This window comes from Syngnathoides biaculeatus, chromosome 3 (genome assembly GCF_019802595.1).
Source record: "Syngnathoides biaculeatus isolate LvHL_M chromosome 3, ASM1980259v1, whole genome shotgun sequence".
Classification (NCBI taxonomy): domain Eukaryota; kingdom Metazoa; phylum Chordata; class Actinopteri; order Syngnathiformes; family Syngnathidae; genus Syngnathoides; species Syngnathoides biaculeatus.
In genome coordinates this window covers 24,208,800-24,229,392 of record NC_084642.1, presented here as the reverse complement: position 1 = coordinate 24,229,392, position 20,593 = coordinate 24,208,800, and the positions used below count along the sequence as shown (strand labels likewise).

The following is a 20,593-nucleotide window of genomic DNA, read 5'->3' as shown; positions in this document are numbered from 1 at the left end:
TTAGAGTACAATAAGTCTCTGAATTATTTTAAATAACGTTGTTACACTGTTGCTAACCAATGATGACAAAAGTACTTCTTACCATTAGTGCGACTTCAGGTGCTGTCTCCATGTGTCCTGTGATTGGCTGGCAACCAGTTCAGGGTGTACCCCGCCTCTTGCCCAATGACAGCTGGGATAAGGGTCCGGCACTCCCGCAATCCTTGTGAGGATATGCGGTTTAGAAAATGTATCTATGTATGTATGTATGTAAGTATGTATGTATGTACAGTGCCTTGTGAAAGTATTTGCCCCCCTTGAACTTTTCAACCTTTCACCACATTTCAGGCTTCAAAAATAAAGATATAACATTTTCATTTTTTGTCAAGTATCAACAACAAGTGGGACACAATCGTGAAGTGGATCAAAATTTATTGGATATTTTATACTTTTTCAGCAAATAAAAAACTGAAAAATGGGGCGTGAAACATTATTTCAGCCCTTTACTTTAGTGCAGCAAACTCACTCCCGAAGTTCAGTGAAGATCTCTGAATGATCCAATGTTGACTGATGATGATAACTAGAATCCACCTGTGTTTAAACAAGTCTCTGTATAAATGCACCTGCTCTGTGATAGTCTCAAGGTTCTGTTTAAAGTGCAAAGAGCATCACGAAGACCGAGGAACACACCAGGCAGGCTGGAGATACAATTGTGGAGAAGTTTCAAGCCGGATTTCAATACAAAAAGATTTCCCAAGCTTTAAACATCTGAAGGAGCACTGTGCAATAATTCATATTGAAGTGGAAGGAGTATCAGACCACTGCATATCTACCAAGACCCGACCGTCCCTCTAAACTTTCACCTCGAACAAAGAGAAGACTGATCAGAGATGACCACTCTGGATGAACTGCAAAGATCTACAACTCAGGTGAGAGAGTCTGTCCACAGGACAACAATCAGTTGTACACTGCGCAAATCTGGCCTTTATGGAAGAGTGGCAAGAAGAAAGCCATTTCTCAAGGATATCCATAAAAAGTCTTGTTTAAAGTTTGCCACAGGCCACCTGAGAGACACACCAAACATGTGGAAGAAGGTGCTCTGGTTAGATGAAACCAAAATCAAACTATTTGGCCACAATGCAAAACAATATGTTGGGCGTAAAAGCAACACAGCTCATCAACCTGAACACACCATCCCCACTGTTAAACATGGTGGTGGCAGCCTCGTGGTTTGGGCCTGCTTTTCTTCAGCAGGGACAGGGAAGATGGTTAAAATTGATGGGAAGGTGAATGGAGCAAAATACATGACCATTCTGGAAGAAAACCTGTTGGAGTCTACAAAAGACCTTAGACTGGGACGGAGATTTAGCTTCCACCAGGACAATGATCCAAAACATAAAGCCAAATGGTTGGAATGGTTCACAAATAAACATATCCAGGTGTTAGAATGGCTAAGTCAAAGTCCAGACCTGAATCCAATCGAGAATCTGTGGGCAGAGCTGAAAACTGCTGTTCACAAACGCTCTCCATCCAACCTCACTGAGCTCAAGCTGTTTTGCAAGGAAGAATGGGCAAGAATTTCAGTCTCTCGATGTGCAAAACTGATAGAGACATACCCCAAGTGACTTGCAGCTGTAATTGCAGCAAAAGGTGGCGCTACAAAGTATTAATGCAAGGGGGCTGAATGATGTTGCACTCCCCACTTTTTTCACTTTTTTACTTGTTAAAAATATCCAATAAAAATTATTTCACTTCACGATTGTGTCCCACTTGTTGTTGATTCTTGACAAAAAAATTAAATTTGATATCTTTATGTTTGAAGCCTGAAGTGTGAGTGTGTGTGTGACACACACATCCATTTTCAACGCTATTTATCCTAGTTTGGGTCGCAGAGGGCTGGAGTCTACTCAAGTGAAGTAGAAATAATCCCTTTTTTATATTTTGAGACTATATGTGATGTTGTTGCCCAATAATAATTGGATTGGTCTAGGATGCGGTGAAGGGCCCCTTAACAGGTTTATGTATTGGGCGGGCCACGACCCCCGACCCATAATTTAATGCTATACCCGTGCTAATCTGATTTAGTTTGTTTTGCTTTCGATGGATTTTGAATTCTGTTGAATGTGTCGTCGTTTGAACGCTAAGTGGCAGCAAAAGTCTGCTTACACCGTGTCGCCATGGAAACCGACAAGCGTCCTGACGGGTGTTGAGGGAGCGCAAGAAGTGAGTGACGTCATGTTCTGGGCGCCAGAGGGAACGAGAGGGACCCTTATGGTTACTTTACTGACACTTAGTAAAATAAATCAATTCCTCCGGCTCGGTATGTACAGTGGAAACATGCACATGAATAAGATGAGATACGGACCGTCACTGAGTTTACAGGTATGTTGACCGAAAAATCAGCGTTTCTCATAACTTCGTTGTTATTTCAGAATAAATTTTATGCACACCGTGTACGCCGCCTCTCTCCCAAAGTGCTGGGGTTGACTCCAGCCCACACACGACCCTGGAAAAAAAGTGGATTTGAAAATAGACGGATTTTTTCGGTACAAAACCAGATCAAAATAATTAAACTTAAATTAAGACAGAAACCATCGCAAAAGTATCATAATTGTGTGCATGAAATTTGAACTGAAGTCACAACGTTAGTTTCTCCACCGCTCCCAGAAAATATTTCCTATGGCACCTCAATGCATCACTTGCTCCGTTCACAGACCACATGAAGGAAGAGACAGCGTCAGCGAATTAAGACACCTTCTCCACACGCGGACGAAACAAACCGAGAAGTTCTGGGTAAGAGTGAATTTGATGAAAAAAAAAAAAAAAAACAGGATGCTATTCAGTGTTAGTTTGTCTCCGTGGTTCATTCAAGATGTATGTGTTTTAGTCTATCAGTTTCTAGAAAGCTCTGCCCACACTGTACACGCCAGCTTCTTCTGCAGGGATGCTGCAGTCGAGCTCAACCCTTCGACAAATCGGGAACACCTAAATTCTCATTGAATTTTTCTGTATTTTTTAGGAGATAGTCAAGTCCCTCCTTCGCCTGAAATCGTTGGATAATTGGCTCCACAAAAGTCGTCAAAATGTTATTTCATGGGTTGAGTCAGGTGGGAACGAAGTAGCCGCACCTGAGGTAATCAGACACGTTGTTGTTATGTTCATGCAAACTATCCACTATTAGTGTAATTTGTACGTGCCGTATAAATGCGTAAAGTTTCAAACGTCTTCTAATACAAGCCCTATTATTATAATGTGTGTGTCCATTTTCTTTCCTTACCCAAGCAACTGCTCACTGCAGGACATCAGAGATTTTCGAGTGACACCAGCTTTTCCTCGCTTTTGACGTTCTTGTTCCTAAATTGGCCGATGCACTTGGAAAACCAAGCAGCGTGTATAATCCGAGGCCTGCCAATGTGTTCTTCACTGAATGACAAGATGACTGTTGTCCAAAAGAAAGGATTATGAAAATAATACCCTCCAGTATATTTATGGCTGGGGTTGTTATTTTGGATGAGAGGAGGACCCTGCTTTTATCTGGTCGACATCGTCTGGCATGATGCTGACTTAAAGCCAGGCTCAGAAGTGCAACGAGAAGCCGTGAAGAAACGCAATGAGTCTGTCATGGCTTGTGGCTGAGGCGGGACACTCTCAGAGATTGCCTATCACCTGTTTGATGAAGCAAAGTTGATGGGAAGAGATTTTCTCCACTTTTTGGATCGACGTTCATGCCTGACTGCAACAAATCGAGTGGGAAGCGGACTGAAATACTTTGAGTGGGTATTTCACTTCAATCCCTGTCGTAGACTGCCAGGTGTGCCGCTGTGAACCAGCGTGAATATTCGCCCACTTATGGGAAGATGGAGGCTGGAACAGATGTTTCTTCAAAACAGCACCCTAGGAGGAGACCTGTCCAGCATGGCTTGGAGGACCAGAAAAGGGTGAGTTCATGTCTTTGTCTTTTTTTTTTTTTTTTTTTTAAATACACTTTAGTGTGGTAAAGCCACGGGGGGATGATTATGCAGATCTTCAGCTCATTGTGCCAAGGAGTGTAGATTTTACACTGCGACTACAGTATGTTTGTCAAGAAATAACTTTTCCAAAGAAAACGCTTGTCTGCTAGTGTAATGTGAATCAGAGAGCCAAATACGGAGAAAGCGTGACAGGACAAACTCAAAGCCAACAGGGTGGTGAAAGCATGAAGAATCTGAGGCCGTCTTCTGACGCTTTGCGGTTGTGTAGAATTACTTAGGACGTCTGCCACTAAGATGGATGGAGCATCTTGTTTTCTGTCATTCAGCTGTGCTCTGCATTTTCCACATGCCGAGGCTTTGCTGCTGCAGCTGTTATTGAATATGATACCAATTGTTTAAGATTTAAACTCAGACAAAACATCTGTAGTTTGGGTTGTCATTATCAGCGCCACTTACAGTACGCAATTGCTTTGGTTCCTTGATCAATGTTTGACTCTTTCAGGTGACAACCTTGTGCAGAATTGGGGAAATGCAGTTGGTGTATTTCACCTCTTTTAAATGTGGTTCCCCTCATTTGCTATGCTTAATGTCGAAGCTTGTAAGGTCATTGAAGTCACGTTGCGTTTTGATAGCTACATTATCTGGCGACCTTTTGGAGTTGTCCTCCCTTCTGTAGGTACGACTTGCATTGCATCCCCATCCAAAACAGGTTTATTTAGATCCGTCACTTTAAATTATTGATTTGATCAAATGTGTTTAATGAGTCACCTGGGATGATGTATAACATGAATATAAATTGGTGCAAGCAAAGTCCCAGCTGCTCTTTTCTATATGTGCGCCTCTGTGGAAATTAAGCGACACGCAGAGCAACGCAAGGACTTGGTTTTTCTGTGTGGTGTTCTTCAGGTCTTGTTGTTTATATAATCCATCCCAAACTGGTTTGTAGTTGCTATGGGAACCAACACAAATACCATTCACAAATTGAGTTTTTGCTCTCTTGCATGCTCAGTGACTTATGCGCAGCGACACATGTCGATTCCTTTTGAAGCCTCGGTGGCTGCCTCAACGTGTCAGCATCGTGAATCAGACATTAGACGAGGCCAGCCACTCTCCAGGGAATTGGACTGAGCCAATACTCGCCTTCCTCCTTTAAGGACACTGGAAGCAAGTCAATTGAAAGGGCCGATGTAGTTGCGACAGACTCTACTTTGTGGTATATTAGCACGGGTGTCTGTGCAGTAAGGTTTCATATCCCCTGACAATTACCTTGGCTGTGTGAGTTCAAGATCCTTTTTGTGATACTGGCACCAGCACACAGTAATTGGATTTTTTTTTTTCACTTTGTAGGTTTATGCTCGCATATCTCCACTGCGCCACACATTCATTTTTATTTAAGTAGCAATCATAGGTATACATGGACAGCAGACAATGTTCAAAACCTCACTGGATTGGTATCAAAACTGGAGATATTTTCCCAACATTCTCACTTCATAGTCTATTAGCCTTTCCAGATAACCTCAAGAATAGAATGTCGGAAAGTTCAAATAGGTTTCCTCTCATGTCAAACGAACCATGTATTGCATAGCAGTCATTTTAAATTGTTCCTGTAACATTATCTGATGACTTAAAAAATACACTATGGGCTGTATTATACTGAAATAATTCTTTCAGTCACTTAAGGCAAATCAAATGTACAGGTTTGATTCATCTCATCTAAGGGGGGAAGAACATTTGACACACAGTTGCTCCGTCAGAATCAATGGAAATGTATTATTTCCTCTTGACATTTCCAACTGCTCATGATAAGCTGTTTGATACGGCTGGGTGGAGTTCTTGAGGATAATGAGCGTATATAGTATGTCGCCTGCTGACTACAGCACTTCTCATAAAATGTTATAGGAAACATGAATAGTTGTGAATCCCTTTATCATCTTTATTTTTTAGATAATTTTTTTTTTTTTTTTAAACGTACCATTGCTCTTATCAGTTCATAGCCAGAGGGGCTGCTTGTGGTCGGTGATGATTGGCTTCAGCATGAGAACTTTCAGGGAGGTGATTTGACTTAACTAAAATGTTTATTGAAGTAAAGACAGTTCATTAAGCTCAGTGAATCCAGACAGTGCATTTTCTGATGACAACAAGGTGCTCCAGGTTTTTCAATGACTCCTCTGTTAAACTGTTGACTAAGGTTAGTGGCTTGAACATAAAACACATATTTAGTTATTTTTTTTAATTTTTTCATTTTTTTTTCAAAATACATGCCACATGACTTTAATGTCCATGGGGAAAAATGATCAAGGTAGCAGAACAACCAGCAGTGTTTTGCTTTTCCTTACGGTGTGTAGTATATTAAAACCATTTACCAAAGTTTTTTTTTTTTTTTCAATAACTTGAAACCCTTTTTTTTTTTTTTAAATATCATGAAAGTTCTTTTGAGAACACTTTGTTCCAACTACACTGAATTTACTCACACACATCTACACTATCAAAGTTTACAGCACAGGTGTATCACCTGTACATCATCATCGGTGCCTACCATCTCTTTGATTTTTGTGATGGATGTGTCTTTGTCTTGGGCATCTCCCATTTATTCATTCATCTTGCACCTTGAACACATTTGGTACATGCATTTTCAGCAAGTACTGATGCACTATTGAGCGCCAGATTTGGACATCTATCATCTTCAGTGTTTCATTGGCTTGCTGCCTGGATGGAAAGAGCATTGGAGGGGCTTCTAATTTGTCACTGAGAAGGGCCTGATTGTCTTGCCAGAAGGATGGTATGGATGCTATCTGAAACTAATTGATCATAATTACAAATAGATAGGATGGAATGACTCAAAAGTGGTTTTAGCCTTTGTAACACTGACGTGATCGGTTTGCGGTAAACACACACTAGAAAGCATCTCATTTATTTTATCTCTCATAAATTTTGAAACAAATACTTGTCACAATAAGAGTTTTTTTGAGAGTAATTGTGTTAAAATCGCAATAAAGAGGGTTATCCCAGGAAAACAAGGGTTCCTTAAAGTACTGGCTAAGCATTTCCTGCAGAACAGGCAGCTGCAAAGTGAGACCAGGGGATTTGTTTTGGTGAAAGACTGTTTGCCCAGTCATGCAGCACTGACAAGTGCAAGCGGCTGAGGGGTTTGGATTAGGGACTAAGGTCGGTGGGTGGAGGTGGGACCCCAGTTGGAGCTCTGAAGTTGGGGGCGGGGATGATGCTGCACTCAGGATGCTGCTTGGCCCTCAAAAGCCATCTGGCCCTCACCCTCTCCCACCAGGCTGAGGGAGGATGAAGGACAGGTGGCTTGGGCTGGTGGGATGGTTTTGACTTTGGGTAGGAAGCAATGATTGACCGACTAATTCCCCCTTCAAATTTGAACTCTTCTCTAGCAAATGCTTGCCCAGCTATGTGTCTCCTTGTGACCCTTATGAAACTTAATTTTCCCACATTGTGAATTTTCTTTCTTTTAAAACAACTACTGCAAGATAATTGATTAATTCAACTAGTATTGTCAATTGCAGAGTAACCAAAAGCACTGACATGACACTTTAACAAAATAGGTCAGTCAATGTTTGTATTTTATTTAAATTTTTTATTGGCCGACAGAAGGGAACAAAGTCCAAAACGTTTAAACATTGTACGTAAGTGAAAGGCCGTTTGTGTTTTTAAAAGCACTGTATTTATCATTACATCATCAACAAATTTGGAATTTTTGGAGAAATTCTTTCTTGGTGGCCGTTGAAAATATTTGAGGTGTTAACACTCTGTTTCTGTGGCTACGTCAGTGCAGAGTTTGACCAGAGAACTGGTGCTGTGTGCAATGCACCCAGCAGGGTGTGTGATGGTCCGACTGCCTTGACTCAGACAGCTCAGCTCTGGTCATCGTATCCACACAAAAATATTGAAACATGAAGGACAAAACGATCTTTCTAGATTTGAAGAAGAGCTTTGGTCTTGCATTTCCTCCCACCCATTTTCCGTAATGCTTATCCTCAAGTAAGCAATGACATTATAATGAAAGCAAACATTTTTGAAGCTGCAAATAGAGTGTAATATGCAAATGCGAGTGCAAATAGTGTAGAGTTGCTGTGCCCCAATCAGATTTGTGAGTTATTATACTTTCCCTCATGTTTAATGACTTTTTTTTTTTTTTTTTTGCAGTGGAATGCATTTTTAGGCTGCATGTTATTGCTTTTAATCCCAAATATGTGTATGCTGTCACAATATCAAATTGTATCCGTGGATGTGCGTAGTTGTGGGATAGGAAGAAACAAAAACAATGAGGTGTGGCAGTATCCTTTTCATATCAGGATTTTTTTCCTACATTTATTGCTGATGATGAGCAGTGCCATCTGATCAGCAAGGTCAACGCTTGACTAAACTTCATATTTGCCATATTGCAATATGCAGTAGATATTTTTTCTATCGTTGCGTTTGAGTGCCTGAATAAATTTTACCTTTTTTTTTCCCCCCTGATAATCCTCAGATACCATTACAATGAAATTCTCTGTGACAAACATGAAAAGCGATGTACCCACACCCTTCCTCTCGTCAGTTCTTTGGTGGAATTTGGACATCTTCCCTCTACTTCCTGAATAAACAATGTGCATTAATTGAATAAATTTCCACCTGTCTGTGTGTCAGCAACCTGAACAAGAAGTCGTGAATCAGGCAATTATTGTTTTTGGTTTCAAACACCTTCCCTTGGTCTGCCTTCATCCGAGACTCCACTGTTGCGCTTCTCAGCTTCTGAATCCTCTTTCTAGTGAATGTGCTGGAAGGGAGTCAGGGTAGTGTTTTTTGGTAAATACCTTGTACAACAAACGGAGGTGGGAAGTATCTAATTATAACTCTGTGTACCAGAGGAATTCAGATCCACCCCCATCCTTTTAAGGACAAAGTGTCTAACTTTGTATCTTTGTAAACAATGGTATTTTTGAGGTGGCAAGAAGTGGGCAGACATTTTTGGGGTTTTGTAACATATGAGAGATGTACTGTATATACTGTATACTCAATTTAATAGTTGTCTCGGTTGACCAAATAAAGAAATGGAAAAAAAAGAAAAAAGTTGAGGTCATCATTTTAATTTTGACAAGGGCGAGCAAAACATGAAGTTGGGATGCATATAAAAGCTGAATGCGATGATTTCCATGTTGCTCAGCAAAACGCTTCAGAGATCCCTCTCGATCTAATGCTTTTGTGCATTTTGTTTCAGTGCTGAGTACAGCTAAACTTTTCTGTCATGCTAGCCCGCAAATAAAACTTTATGAGCCGGGGAGATGAAAAACTTTGCTCGCAAAAGATCCACTGCTCACAGGCAAAACAACCGCTATTTTACACTATCTGAACGACTTGTAAAAAACCATCCTAGCATGGGTCTGAGTGAAATCCATTAAAGAGGTAGGACTCTTTTGAGCCTTTTTCTGTCTAGTACTCTCCTCTTCTGATGCAACTTTTTTTTTTGTTCTAAATATTTGAATCTTGAGCTTCAGTCAATAACAGAACAACATCGTCTGTCAAAAAAAAAAATCTGACTTGATGGATTTAGTGCCTGGACACCTTGCATAATGTTACATTTTGCACGAGAAATTTTCTTCCTCTTTCTCCTGTTATCCAGAACTGGATAGTGCAAGGAGATGCAAAAATTGTGTTGCTGTCTGAAACTGGTGGAGTGGATGGCAGCCTACTGAAGCACCTTTGCTTTGAGTCTCAACCTCTTATTCAATATTTTTTTTTTTCTAGTTGTATCAATGTTCCTTCATTGAGATCATTTCACTCCACAGTTCATCAAAAGAACCTTGATACGGTCCTGAAGCAGTGTTTCAATAAGTGGTTCAACAAGTTCAACAGACTTGGCATCAACCACTGTTTTAGCATGTCTGATAAAAATCTGGAGCCACTCAGGACCTTTCCGAACAGAACAAGAGATCCATCAAAATTCAAAACAATCTTGAGCCAATATCCCTCTTCCTTCAACAGCTGTTTGTGGATGGTTCTTAGGTGGGAGCTCCTGAAGCATCTGTGGTATTGCAGGCAACATGTTCACAACATTGCGACATGCTCCATACCTACAGGCCCAATGTGTATCACTGTTGGAGCTCCCTCGGTGCACCAATCAAATATCTCCTGCTGCACTTCCAGTCATTTATGTTCTTATGACCCAGACAAGAATAAAAACAGTCGTTCCAGTAAAGCGAAGCTTCCTCCATCTGCCTCACTTTTTACACACTTTTTATGCATTGACTATAACTAATTTCAAGTTACCCAGCAAGTCTGACACAAAACACGCTTTTTCTGACCCGGGGAACTCTCTGTGATCCTTCTGTGATATATTTACTGTGGCTGAGGTTAAAATTCAAGATAATGTTCATATCTACTCCTGATTTTCAGACACCTGCTTTCTTTTGCTAATCCATTAGTACAAATATTGAGGTATTTTTATCCAGAATTTTCTTGTTCTGTTTATGTGGACGGGGAGCACGGTGGCTCAGCTGGAAAGCGTTGGCCTCACAATTCTGAGGTCAAGGGTTGGAGTTTGCATGTTCTCCCTGTGCCTGCGTGGGTTTTCTCCGGGAACTCCGGTTTTCTCCCATATCCCAAAAACATGCAACATTCATTGGACACTCTAAATTGCCCCTAGTTGTGACTGTGACTGCGGCTATTTGTCTCGATGTGCCCTGCGATTGCCTGACACCCAGTTCAGGGTGTACCCTGCCTCCTCCCCGTTGACAGCTGGGACAGGCTCCAGCACTCCCCACGACCCATGTGAGGATAAGCAGCTAAGAAAATGGATGCATGGATGTTCATGCAAACATTGCATATACTTATCCTTGATGAGAACAGAAGCCACCGACTTTCATTGTAGCTTTTTTGCAGCAGCAATAACTCTCGAATGAGGTGAAAATAGTTCTTGGAGCAACTAAGAGAGAAAAAATCCCAACATGCAATACAGGAAGCTACATTTGTTGATTATGAGTATTCAAACCAGGGATGAACTTTTTACAAGTTGCTGCAGAAGCTTCTTCTTGCTCCTCCCTGGAGAGTCTCAGGGAATCAATCCCACAATGGCTGCACTGGCTGTCGTTCTTATTTATATGTAACTTCGTATATCCTGCAGTGCCAATTTCTATACCGTGAGGACTAGCTTGACTGGAGATGCTTGGTGAGGGTTCAGGCACTCTCCTTCCCCCTTTGACTGACTGTCTGAACCCTGCACATCATCTTTCTCGCTTTCTGCCTCCTCATCTTGGTGATGCTCCTCTTCCTCCATCTCTTCAACACTATCCCCGGTCAGCATGGGCTTTATTTCATCACAATTCTGTTGCCCTTCTGGCTCTCTCCTTCCACCACATCTTCATCTTTTCTGTTTTCTTCCACCTCATCTTCCTCATCACTCTTGCTCAATTGTTCATTTTCAGTTCTGTCGCCTTTCTCTTTGGTGAGGGGAAAAAAATGCAAATGCTACCTTTCCTCTTCATGGCCGTATGATTCAAAGTAATTTCACAGCATTTCACCGACAGTGAATCGATTTTGGCCTAGATGTCAGACCTAGCTAACATCATATATAGTTAGCAAAACAATGTTCTTCCACCTGATTTTTATCATCTCAAAATCAACTCAGCCACTATACTAGTTCAATGCTTCTATTATAAGTACAGCCCCAATTTCAAAGAAGTTGGGACGTTGTTAAACAAATAAAAAGAGAATACAATGATTTGCAAATCATGTTCAACCTATATTTAATTGAATACATTACAAAGACAAGATATTTAATGTTCCATTGGAGAAGTTTGAGAAAATCTCTTTAAAATGCTGTTCCAAATTCCGTTTTACAGCTTTATCTATTGGATACAGAGACGAGGCCTAAATATTGCACCATGAAGAGAATCAATAGATTAATCTCCACCACAGCCTTGATAATCTGGGATGTCAAAACTGTCTCAGTAAATGTGTGCCCTGTGTTGCTAATTAGTTCAAGGACTTGTTGGTTGCGATGAAAGACTGTTGCAAAGCTCCAACCGAGACACACAGGGGTCATCTGTAACTCATCTAATTTATTATGACTTTCATTTACTTCCTAGAGATTTACCTTACCCTGGCCCTAACATGACATGTGTCAAGAAATTTATATTTTTTTGCTGCTGGGTTGTGTGTTGTTTTTGTCCAGACAGAGAGACGACAATTTACCAGGGTCACCATGTTTTTTTGTTTTCTTTTCTTTTCTTTTCGTTTCTTTTACCCTCATTCAGGGCAGCTCCACCTCCCCTTCTCTTCTATGACAACCCCCAGTCTCATATCAATTACGTACATAATCAATACAGGCCCTCTGCTGTTATTGATCCAGGTGTGGTATACACACAGCTGCCTTGCCTAGAACATGGTTTGCTGCTTGAAGTCAAAGAGAAAAGGGTTCTTGATCGCAAACCCCTGGTTTCTCTTCCGTTATCTTGAAGACCAAGAAGATCCGCATGATCAATCATCGATGCCTTGTACTTTTAGAACCACAAATTAATCAGCCTTTGTGAGATTTTCACTGACAGGTGATCTTCTTTACCAAAACTGATGAATATTTCAAACCATTTTTACCAAGTAATCACTTCATTGTGAACAGAATATAATTTACTGTCCATATTAAAAAATATTTGACTTTGGAACCCTTGGCGTTGACTTCACGAGTGACATCATCAGCAATGTGGTCAGGTGTTAAAACTACTGATTCTCACATTGACTGTCTGCATCTAGTTTGCTGAGGACATACTTAGGAGTCATAATCGGAGGACAATATGGTATTTGACCCTGGGTTGTAAATGATCATTGAGCCTACATCCATGCTTGCATGTCTTGCATACTGTCCTCTGATTTATAATAGCAGTGGTTGTTTTTTTTTCTTCTTTTTTTCCTTGTTATATTTTTTATAATGTCAAAATTGTAAATTGTTTATTGACTATGATTAATCAGAGTTTTGTTTCAGAAATCTACTCCTATTAGCAAATCTGACCAATTAATTTTAGGATTTCATCATACTTTTTTATGGATTTGAGCTTGCAGGAAAAAAAATAGATGCGTTGCCTGTTTCTCCCCACAGTATAACACAAAATATTACATCAGTACTTTGTACTGTCCTTTGGTTTCTTTTCAACATCAGTCATGTAGAAAGACATCAAATGTGAAGGCAAACTGCCTTGATCAAACTGATTACTGCAATGGAAGCAACCACAAACTCTTCCACCATTTGTCCATAAAAAGTATTTGTAAGTACTACAAAATAAAACCAAATTAATACATAGCTGTTTTTTACCAGATAAAATTCAGGTCTGGGGTTTTATTTGGTTTCTTGGGGGCTGAGGCCGAGGTCATCCAACATGGTTTTCAAAGACAACCATTCTGGAACCTTAGCTGTTAATGGGATTCTTATGAGTGGAAAAGCAATGTGCATTGATAGTGTTTACTTATTCACACCACAAACCACACTTGAGTCTGCACACACACACACACACACACCACACACACACACACACACACACACACACACACAGTACATGCCCATTCAAAATCGGTTACTTTAATTTTGCCTATCGGTACATGATCGTGATTGAATGGCCTCTCCACCATCACATTCCAAAATCTGATGGTGAAGCTAAATGCCTTTAAGACTTTAAGAATTCATTCTAATTGACATTCAGAGGTTATAGAGGGGTGTGTGAGTGCATCCGTATAAACAGTGATCAGTCTGTGGGGATCAATAAAAAGAGAGAATGAGAAGGCTAATCAATGCCCATCAGAGTTTGCTGATCAAATATTTATTCAGGAAGCAAGAGAAGGATAGACTCCCTGTCTGTCTGCCTAGTTTGTCCTTTCCTTTTGGCATCTCGATGATTTTAGCATTTTATGTCGATCTGCATGAGGTTACCTTCATCCCTTTTGCCAGCCTCACTGCTTTTCACTTTATTGTATTCTTAAAAATTCTGAACACTCTGGATATTTTTACTTCTACGTGTTTGAATATTATTTTCCAAAATCTTCACTAAATTGTGATAAATGAGTATGCACTTTAACATGTTTGTCCTTCACGATACTTGCTCAAATATTGATCTAAATGAGCATACTTCCTCCCCGAGAGTAACTCATATATTTCACTGAGACATCAATGCACTGTATAAGTGATTCGCTGTTCTGTTTAGTCAGGCAGAGAAAAATGCATAAGCACCTTCCCCTCAAACAAGTCACAGTGTGTCAAGACATGCTAATTTATTAGCTGTTTAGTTTCTTGTCTCTCAATTCCACGTGTATTTGGCGCAAGTGTTAAATTAGAATTTCGAGAAGGAAATGGTGAGGTGATTGGTAGATTTCTTATCTTTATTACGTTCAAGTTAAAGCCCAGGTGTCATGCCAATAAACATTCTAAAATAGATACTGCAATGAAAAATACATATGACATTATTCACGTCAATGTCTATATGAAAAAATAAATGTGAGCGGAGAGCGTGTCATCCATGCCATTCTACGATATCCAAGTGGTCGCCATATTGGCTGCGTCCTCCATCCGTGACGTCACCCGGACATTCGCAAATGAAAACACGCGGTGCACCCTAACTATGGGAGACAAACGCACCCCGTCTGACACGGAAGCTCTTTTCGAAAAGGAGAACACACCACAACCGAGGTAAAACTAATGGAAATAAACGAGTCCACTAGGGGGAGCCTCTGTCCTGCACTTCACTTCCTGGTTCTTCTCGAAAACAAATCCCTCGAAAGGATTTTCATGGCGGGAGTTACAAAAAAGCTTTATACGTCAAAATCATGTTTTGTGATGAAAAAACACATGGGACCATATTGGCTGTGGGTTTTTCATTCATAATATACCAAAAATCCTCCATTTCATGACACTTGACCTTTAACTTCCCAATGATTTAGTCTCTTCAGCACAATTAGGTGTATTTAAAACATACAGTATAGTTTATCAGATAATTTTACTTATTCTTGAACAATCCTATGATCAATCCAAGCTTTATCAAAGAAATGTGCACTGGGCAGACATGAGGTTGGCTGAAGCAGCAAAGTGAGGGTTTTTACTAAGAACTCCTGTAGCTGTGGTGATAACAGCTCCAATGATAGTGTCTGACACAGAGGCTCGGATGCTGGCCTCCCTTGATGCATTGTGCAGCCTGAGATAAAACTCACCCACTTCAACACACACCTGCACACAAAGAAAAGTGCAACAGCTGCATGTTTCCAACATTTAGACTTGGGTTCTGTGCCAACGTGGTTGTTGGTGTTATTTTATTGGTTGACATTTCTGAAACAGCATCATGCCGAGCTGGCAAAGAATATGTACATGTACCTTAAATTTTCACTACGGTTTGGTGGTGTTAAAATTAAGGGGTTACTAAAGCAATTTCATTAGCCCCAAAATACACGTGCGCTTGCTCATACCGTATATACAGAGTAGATCGAATTTAACCTAGAAATCCATTTCATAGCTTCTCCAATATCATACGGGATTATTTATTTAATGCAGTTTCTCGACAGAGTAGAATCATTTGGAGTATTCCTGTCACTTTTGTAACCAGTATTGCCTCAACTATCTTTTAAAATTTGATCATTTCTCCTGTTCCATTTAGAATTGTTTTTACCAAAACTTTTGTTAAATCATGTTTTCGCATTCCTATCTTTTACAACCATTTTCTCTCCCCCCCCTCTTTCTCACTCAACTTGGAAGATTATAGTGATTACTGACATTTTATGGAGGTTTGTAATGGAAGCTCACAGTAAGTCTGTCTTTCCAGTTGTATAGATAGGGATGAACTGTTTAAAAGAGTTCACGCAGTTTTGATAACAACTGGTAGCTGTATAGGCGTTTGGAAGCTTTTTATATTTCAGTCAACACATTTTTTGCACACAACACCCATCCATTCAAAGTCTATATTGCTTAACTTCATTTAGGGCTTACGAGGAACATCCTGGAGAAATCGCCAGTCAATTGCAGGGCACATACCATGCATCTATTTCAGACCACATGCAGTGGTTGTATTCTTTGCTGAATTCTAAATGCAGCTACAATCAAGAAAGGAATGTGTGTTGTTGAGATTTGCTGTCTATTGAAAACACTCAGTCGAGGTCACATTGAGCTCACCAGCCCTTGCCAAATTTGAAGGCCTTTGCCTCATCTTAAAGGCAAATGAGACCCTTCAGACATTTGCAAGTCTCAATTTGGCCTTTGGTAAGCACTTGTTCACAAAGGTTATCGGATCTAAAAAATCCAGGCCTGCAAGCAGCTCCTTTCCAGAATAATACAGAATGCACATGAGATTTTGATATGTGTGTGTGTGTGTGTGTGTGTGTGTGTGTGTGTGCATGCACAGATGTGTGTATGAATGGGTTGTGTGAGGAAAACCCATTTATCATAACATGCACTGGAACCTTGCAGGGGTTAGCCTGCTGTCCAAGTCTTCTTTAATGAAGAACACAGGCGAACCAATCAGAACTTAGTTCCAATGCTGCAGCACCAACTGGCAGCCAATCTCGGTGTGCCGTTCAGTGGAGCGATGGCCAGAATTGATGAGAGGTGTAAGTCCTGGTGAAGGATCACCGCAAGCTGCCCGAGATAACGCTATGCTGCGGCTGAGAAACACTCAGCTCCATGGAAATGCAATAAAGCCCACGCCATATCTCAGTGTTGGGCGATGGGTGATAACACTTCCATCGTGGCGTATGGAAAATAGGCCATTGAAATGCAGTGTGAAATGCTTTGCCTCCAGAGCTATACCGTACATACCCTATAAGAGATGGAAATGTGAGGATGTGTGAACACCAGTGAGATGCAATGTACCTTTCAAATTCCTGTATTCTAATAGAAGACAATGACTTGGAACAATGTGACAATTTGTTTAACCACCTCCGTGAAAATTAAGTGTTGCACACATGCTGCTATCATTAGTAAGAGTCAGATGAGCGCAAAGCCCAATAGCCATTTTCTCCACAGTGTGACCTCCATTCTGTAAAAGCTATTTCTTGACAGTGTAGCTTATGTCGTCTGTGGACAATTATTGATCCTGAATGATTACTCGTTTATACATTAGGCACATTAAAACAGCTCATCTTTTTGTCTAGCTTTGGGGTAAAAACTAGGAAAATGCAATGTTAGATCATATAGACCCAGAGGCCTATCCTCTGCAAGTTAATGGACCTCAACTGCGTCTGATCTTGCGTCCTCATTAAATATTTTCCTACCAGGTACTCGGTGGGGTGTCTTTTTATTTAGGCAATGCCATTTCGGCATTGCATTCTTTTATTCATAATGTCCAGGTTTACAGAGAACTACGGTCTTTTTTCACCACTAACATACTTAAAACACAGCTCATACAGTGATTGGCACATCTGTCATTATTTTTGTGGAAAAATTTATCAACAAACAAAAGAATCCCATTTTAAATTACAGTAAGAGGGTGCTTCCAGTGTTCATAGAATTGCTCTAGCGTGCATTTTAGATTTGGTCCCTTCAAATGCAACACACAGTGATGTAATCATGGGGCAAGCAGTTGCAAGAGAACCTGAGTTCAACCTCAACTTCAGGAGTCATCCGCCCAACGTTTTACCCCCCAAAAAATCAAGCTTTGAACTTAAAACCAGAAAAGTTGAAGAGAGACGTAGGGAATAACCTGGGCGCTGTAATGGCGACTTCTGTTAAGTGCAATACCGATGCAAGAGAAGGGTCTTCCACTCGTAGAATGTGGGTAATTACAAAAATAAAATCAGTTAGAAATCACAAAAATGACAATTGTAATTATTAAAGTATGTTATTTCAAAATGTAGTACAATTTCTACCTTTGTTTTCAGGAGTTACTCTAAATAGGAAGAGCTTGTACAAGCACCTGATGTTTTTTTTTCTGATTACATTGGAATCAACTGATGAATATTATTATTTTAAAACATTGTGTGACTGTAAACTCACGGTTCTAGATTTATTTATCAGAATCTGTCAATATAGTCGCTGTTTCTCTTATCTTGCTCAGACAAAATCACCAATTATGAATAGTAATGTGGATTTTCACATTCCGCATGTCCACTACAGCAGTCTGCAAGACCTTGCCAAAGATAAGTGAATACATTGATATGTAAATAAGGGGAGTCAAGCCAAATAGTGTGGAGAGGAAAAGACATGGTTAGACAAGGTTCCAAATTGATTTCAGGTCTGCTGCACTTTAACTCATTTACTTATCTCAGAGAATACATCAAGTGAGCCAGGTATGGAATATGTGTGTGTGTGTGTGTAAGCCTGTGATTGACCTGATTTCTCTATCTTTTTGAGAGAACATTCACAGACTTCTCTTACAGTTTCAACTTGAGCATGTGACAAATGTCACTGCGAGTTTTAAAACGACATGTCAGGTATGAACCACTGCACACAAAGATCCTGAAGATCAATACTACAAACCATCCATCCATTTCCCCGACTGCTTCGTATGGGTGCTTGACACCATCCCAGATGACTATGTGTGAGAGGTGTGGTACACCCTGAACTGGTCACCAGCTTCGGTGCGTGAAGCTGGATTTGAATCTGGGTCCTCAGAACTAGCTCGGGTTGGGTATCATTTGAATTTAAGTGATCCTGTTATGATTGCGGTTCGTTTTTTTGTTACCTGCTCCAAACAATTCTCGATTCCGATTCTTTTAGATGGCTATTCATAAAAGTTTTGCATTGTTTAAATAAAAGGTGTCCTGATACCAATCGGTTCTCAGTTCTTGATGCCCATCCTGATGTGAGCCGGATATGTTAACCAGTCATCCACCGTGCTGCCCAATACAAACAGTAGTAAAAATATTCTGGTTCTCTACATCATGGCCTACTAACCTTTGAAAATTTGATGAAATCATGCTGTTTATACTCTTCTGGATAAACACACATACACAAAGCTTCATGAAATGTTTGCTTTTCCAAACAGCTGCATACAAGGCATACATCACCAAGTAAGTCCAAAGTGTCGGACTCGGTGTTGTAAAGCACATCAGCACTGCACTTGAGAGCAGCGGGGACGTGTTCCTTGGTGTGATGAATCTCTCTTCTGCATTTGGCAGTCTGATGGACAAGCCTGGGTTTAGCGGTTGGCAGGAGAACATTATATTTTATATATATATATATATATATATATATATATATATATATATATAAAATAATAATTACATGTGTGCATGCATCAGAACGTGGAGCTCTGTGGTCTTAAATCACCTTATGTATGTAAAGTTCTTTGCTCAGGAAAATGTGAGCACAGCTATCATCTAACAGATCACTTCATTGTACAGCACGTTGAATAATTAATATTTAGAGTGCAGTGCCGTTCAATGTCAATTTTGTATTGATGTTTCTAATTTCTATCTACCTGGCGTTCAGCCAAATGGTTTTACACATGGGCAGCCCCAATGTTTATTCAATGCGTACAATATGTTTTGAGCAATACTAGCTCATCCCATCTGTCAATAATTTAAAAACATCTTCCTCACTCAATTTTTTTTTTTTCAAATTACTGTTCGACCTTGTCTTTTTTTGGGGGGGGGGCATCTCTTTCTATCTCTGGACACCATTCATGTTTCTGAAGAGGTTACCATTGATTTCCTGCAAGTCACTCACTGTGAACATGCCCCCAGGCTCCTCACCCTACCACACTGATTTACTGAGGCTGTAATAGCATAATCTTCTTCTTTTCGTTTCTCAGATGAATGCATATTTGTTTAGCACAGTTTTTACTCTGGATGCCCTTCCTGACGCAATTCCTCTGCATTTTAGCCGGGGAGAGAAGCTTGCAGCACCTGGTATTCCCAGGCGGTCTCCCATCCAAGTACTAACCAGGGCCAAACCCACTTAGTCAGACACCTGGCTGACGATTTCAAATCTTTATGAACCAGCCATCTTCTGCCTCCTCTGAAATCCAGCATGGAGCATGGAACTTCGCACACTTGGATTTTTGGACTGCTGTCATGAACACTTTTATACTACTGATTGAGAGATGAATAGAGAAGATGGATGGTTGGATAATCAGTCCATCTTAGGCAGTCACTATATGGCGGTTTAAATAGATAAAATACAAAACCTTTAAAAAGATTCAGAAGTTGGATGTTGGAGTGATTTTTTTTTTTTTTTTTTTTTCTTTTAATTTTTTTTCCCCCTGAAATAATATTTAGGAGACCCACATAAGTTTAAAATGGATTTAATAGTCTTCCAACAAGAAAACAATAACCATACAGCAAATAGATCTTACGTAGTGGTTGTTCAAAAATGATTTCTAAACGTCTCTCCCATTTGTGAGTCACTAGCCATTATCTGACTGCATTTTTTTTACACTCATCCCAGGAAGATGGTCTCGTCTGAATTCGTCATCCTGTGATTTAATCAAAACATATGCCCCAACTCCACTTATTAGCCAATATAAAGCGAATTTCACATCCTGAAGCCGTAGCGTAGTTCTGTGACGTGTCTGATCCATCACTTGTGAACTTTTGTCTTCGAGTTAGTTTCCCATGAAGTGGCTATGCCCATGTTTTTGGAGAGGAAAGCGGGCACGTTTGACCACACCACAGCCATTGTTTGCTCGCTGGAGGGGAATTATGTATTCATCCTCTGCCATCAGAGACGCAGTAGAGCG

At 40.3% G+C, this 20,593-nt stretch overlaps 1 protein-coding gene across 4 annotated transcripts in view; it reads left to right on the top strand.

Annotated features, from left to right (window-relative positions):
- The window catches only part of nav2a (neuron navigator 2a), a 171,634-nt gene that overhangs the window by 2,290 nt on the left and 148,751 nt on the right, over positions 1-20,593 (top strand). For 3 of the 4 annotated variants that reach the window (XM_061814917.1, XM_061814915.1, XM_061814918.1), the window contains exons 2-4: positions 2,694-2,772; positions 2,999-3,112; positions 3,262-3,917. In XM_061814917.1, the coding sequence (XP_061670901.1) occupies positions 3,837-3,917 (81 nt within the window). In that variant the 5' untranslated portion in view covers positions 2,694-2,772; positions 2,999-3,112; positions 3,262-3,836. Of the gene's footprint in view, positions 1-2,320; positions 2,362-2,693; positions 2,773-2,998; positions 3,113-3,261; positions 3,918-20,593 lie in introns of those variants that run through there. The other variant, XM_061814916.1, reaches the window with a different exon arrangement.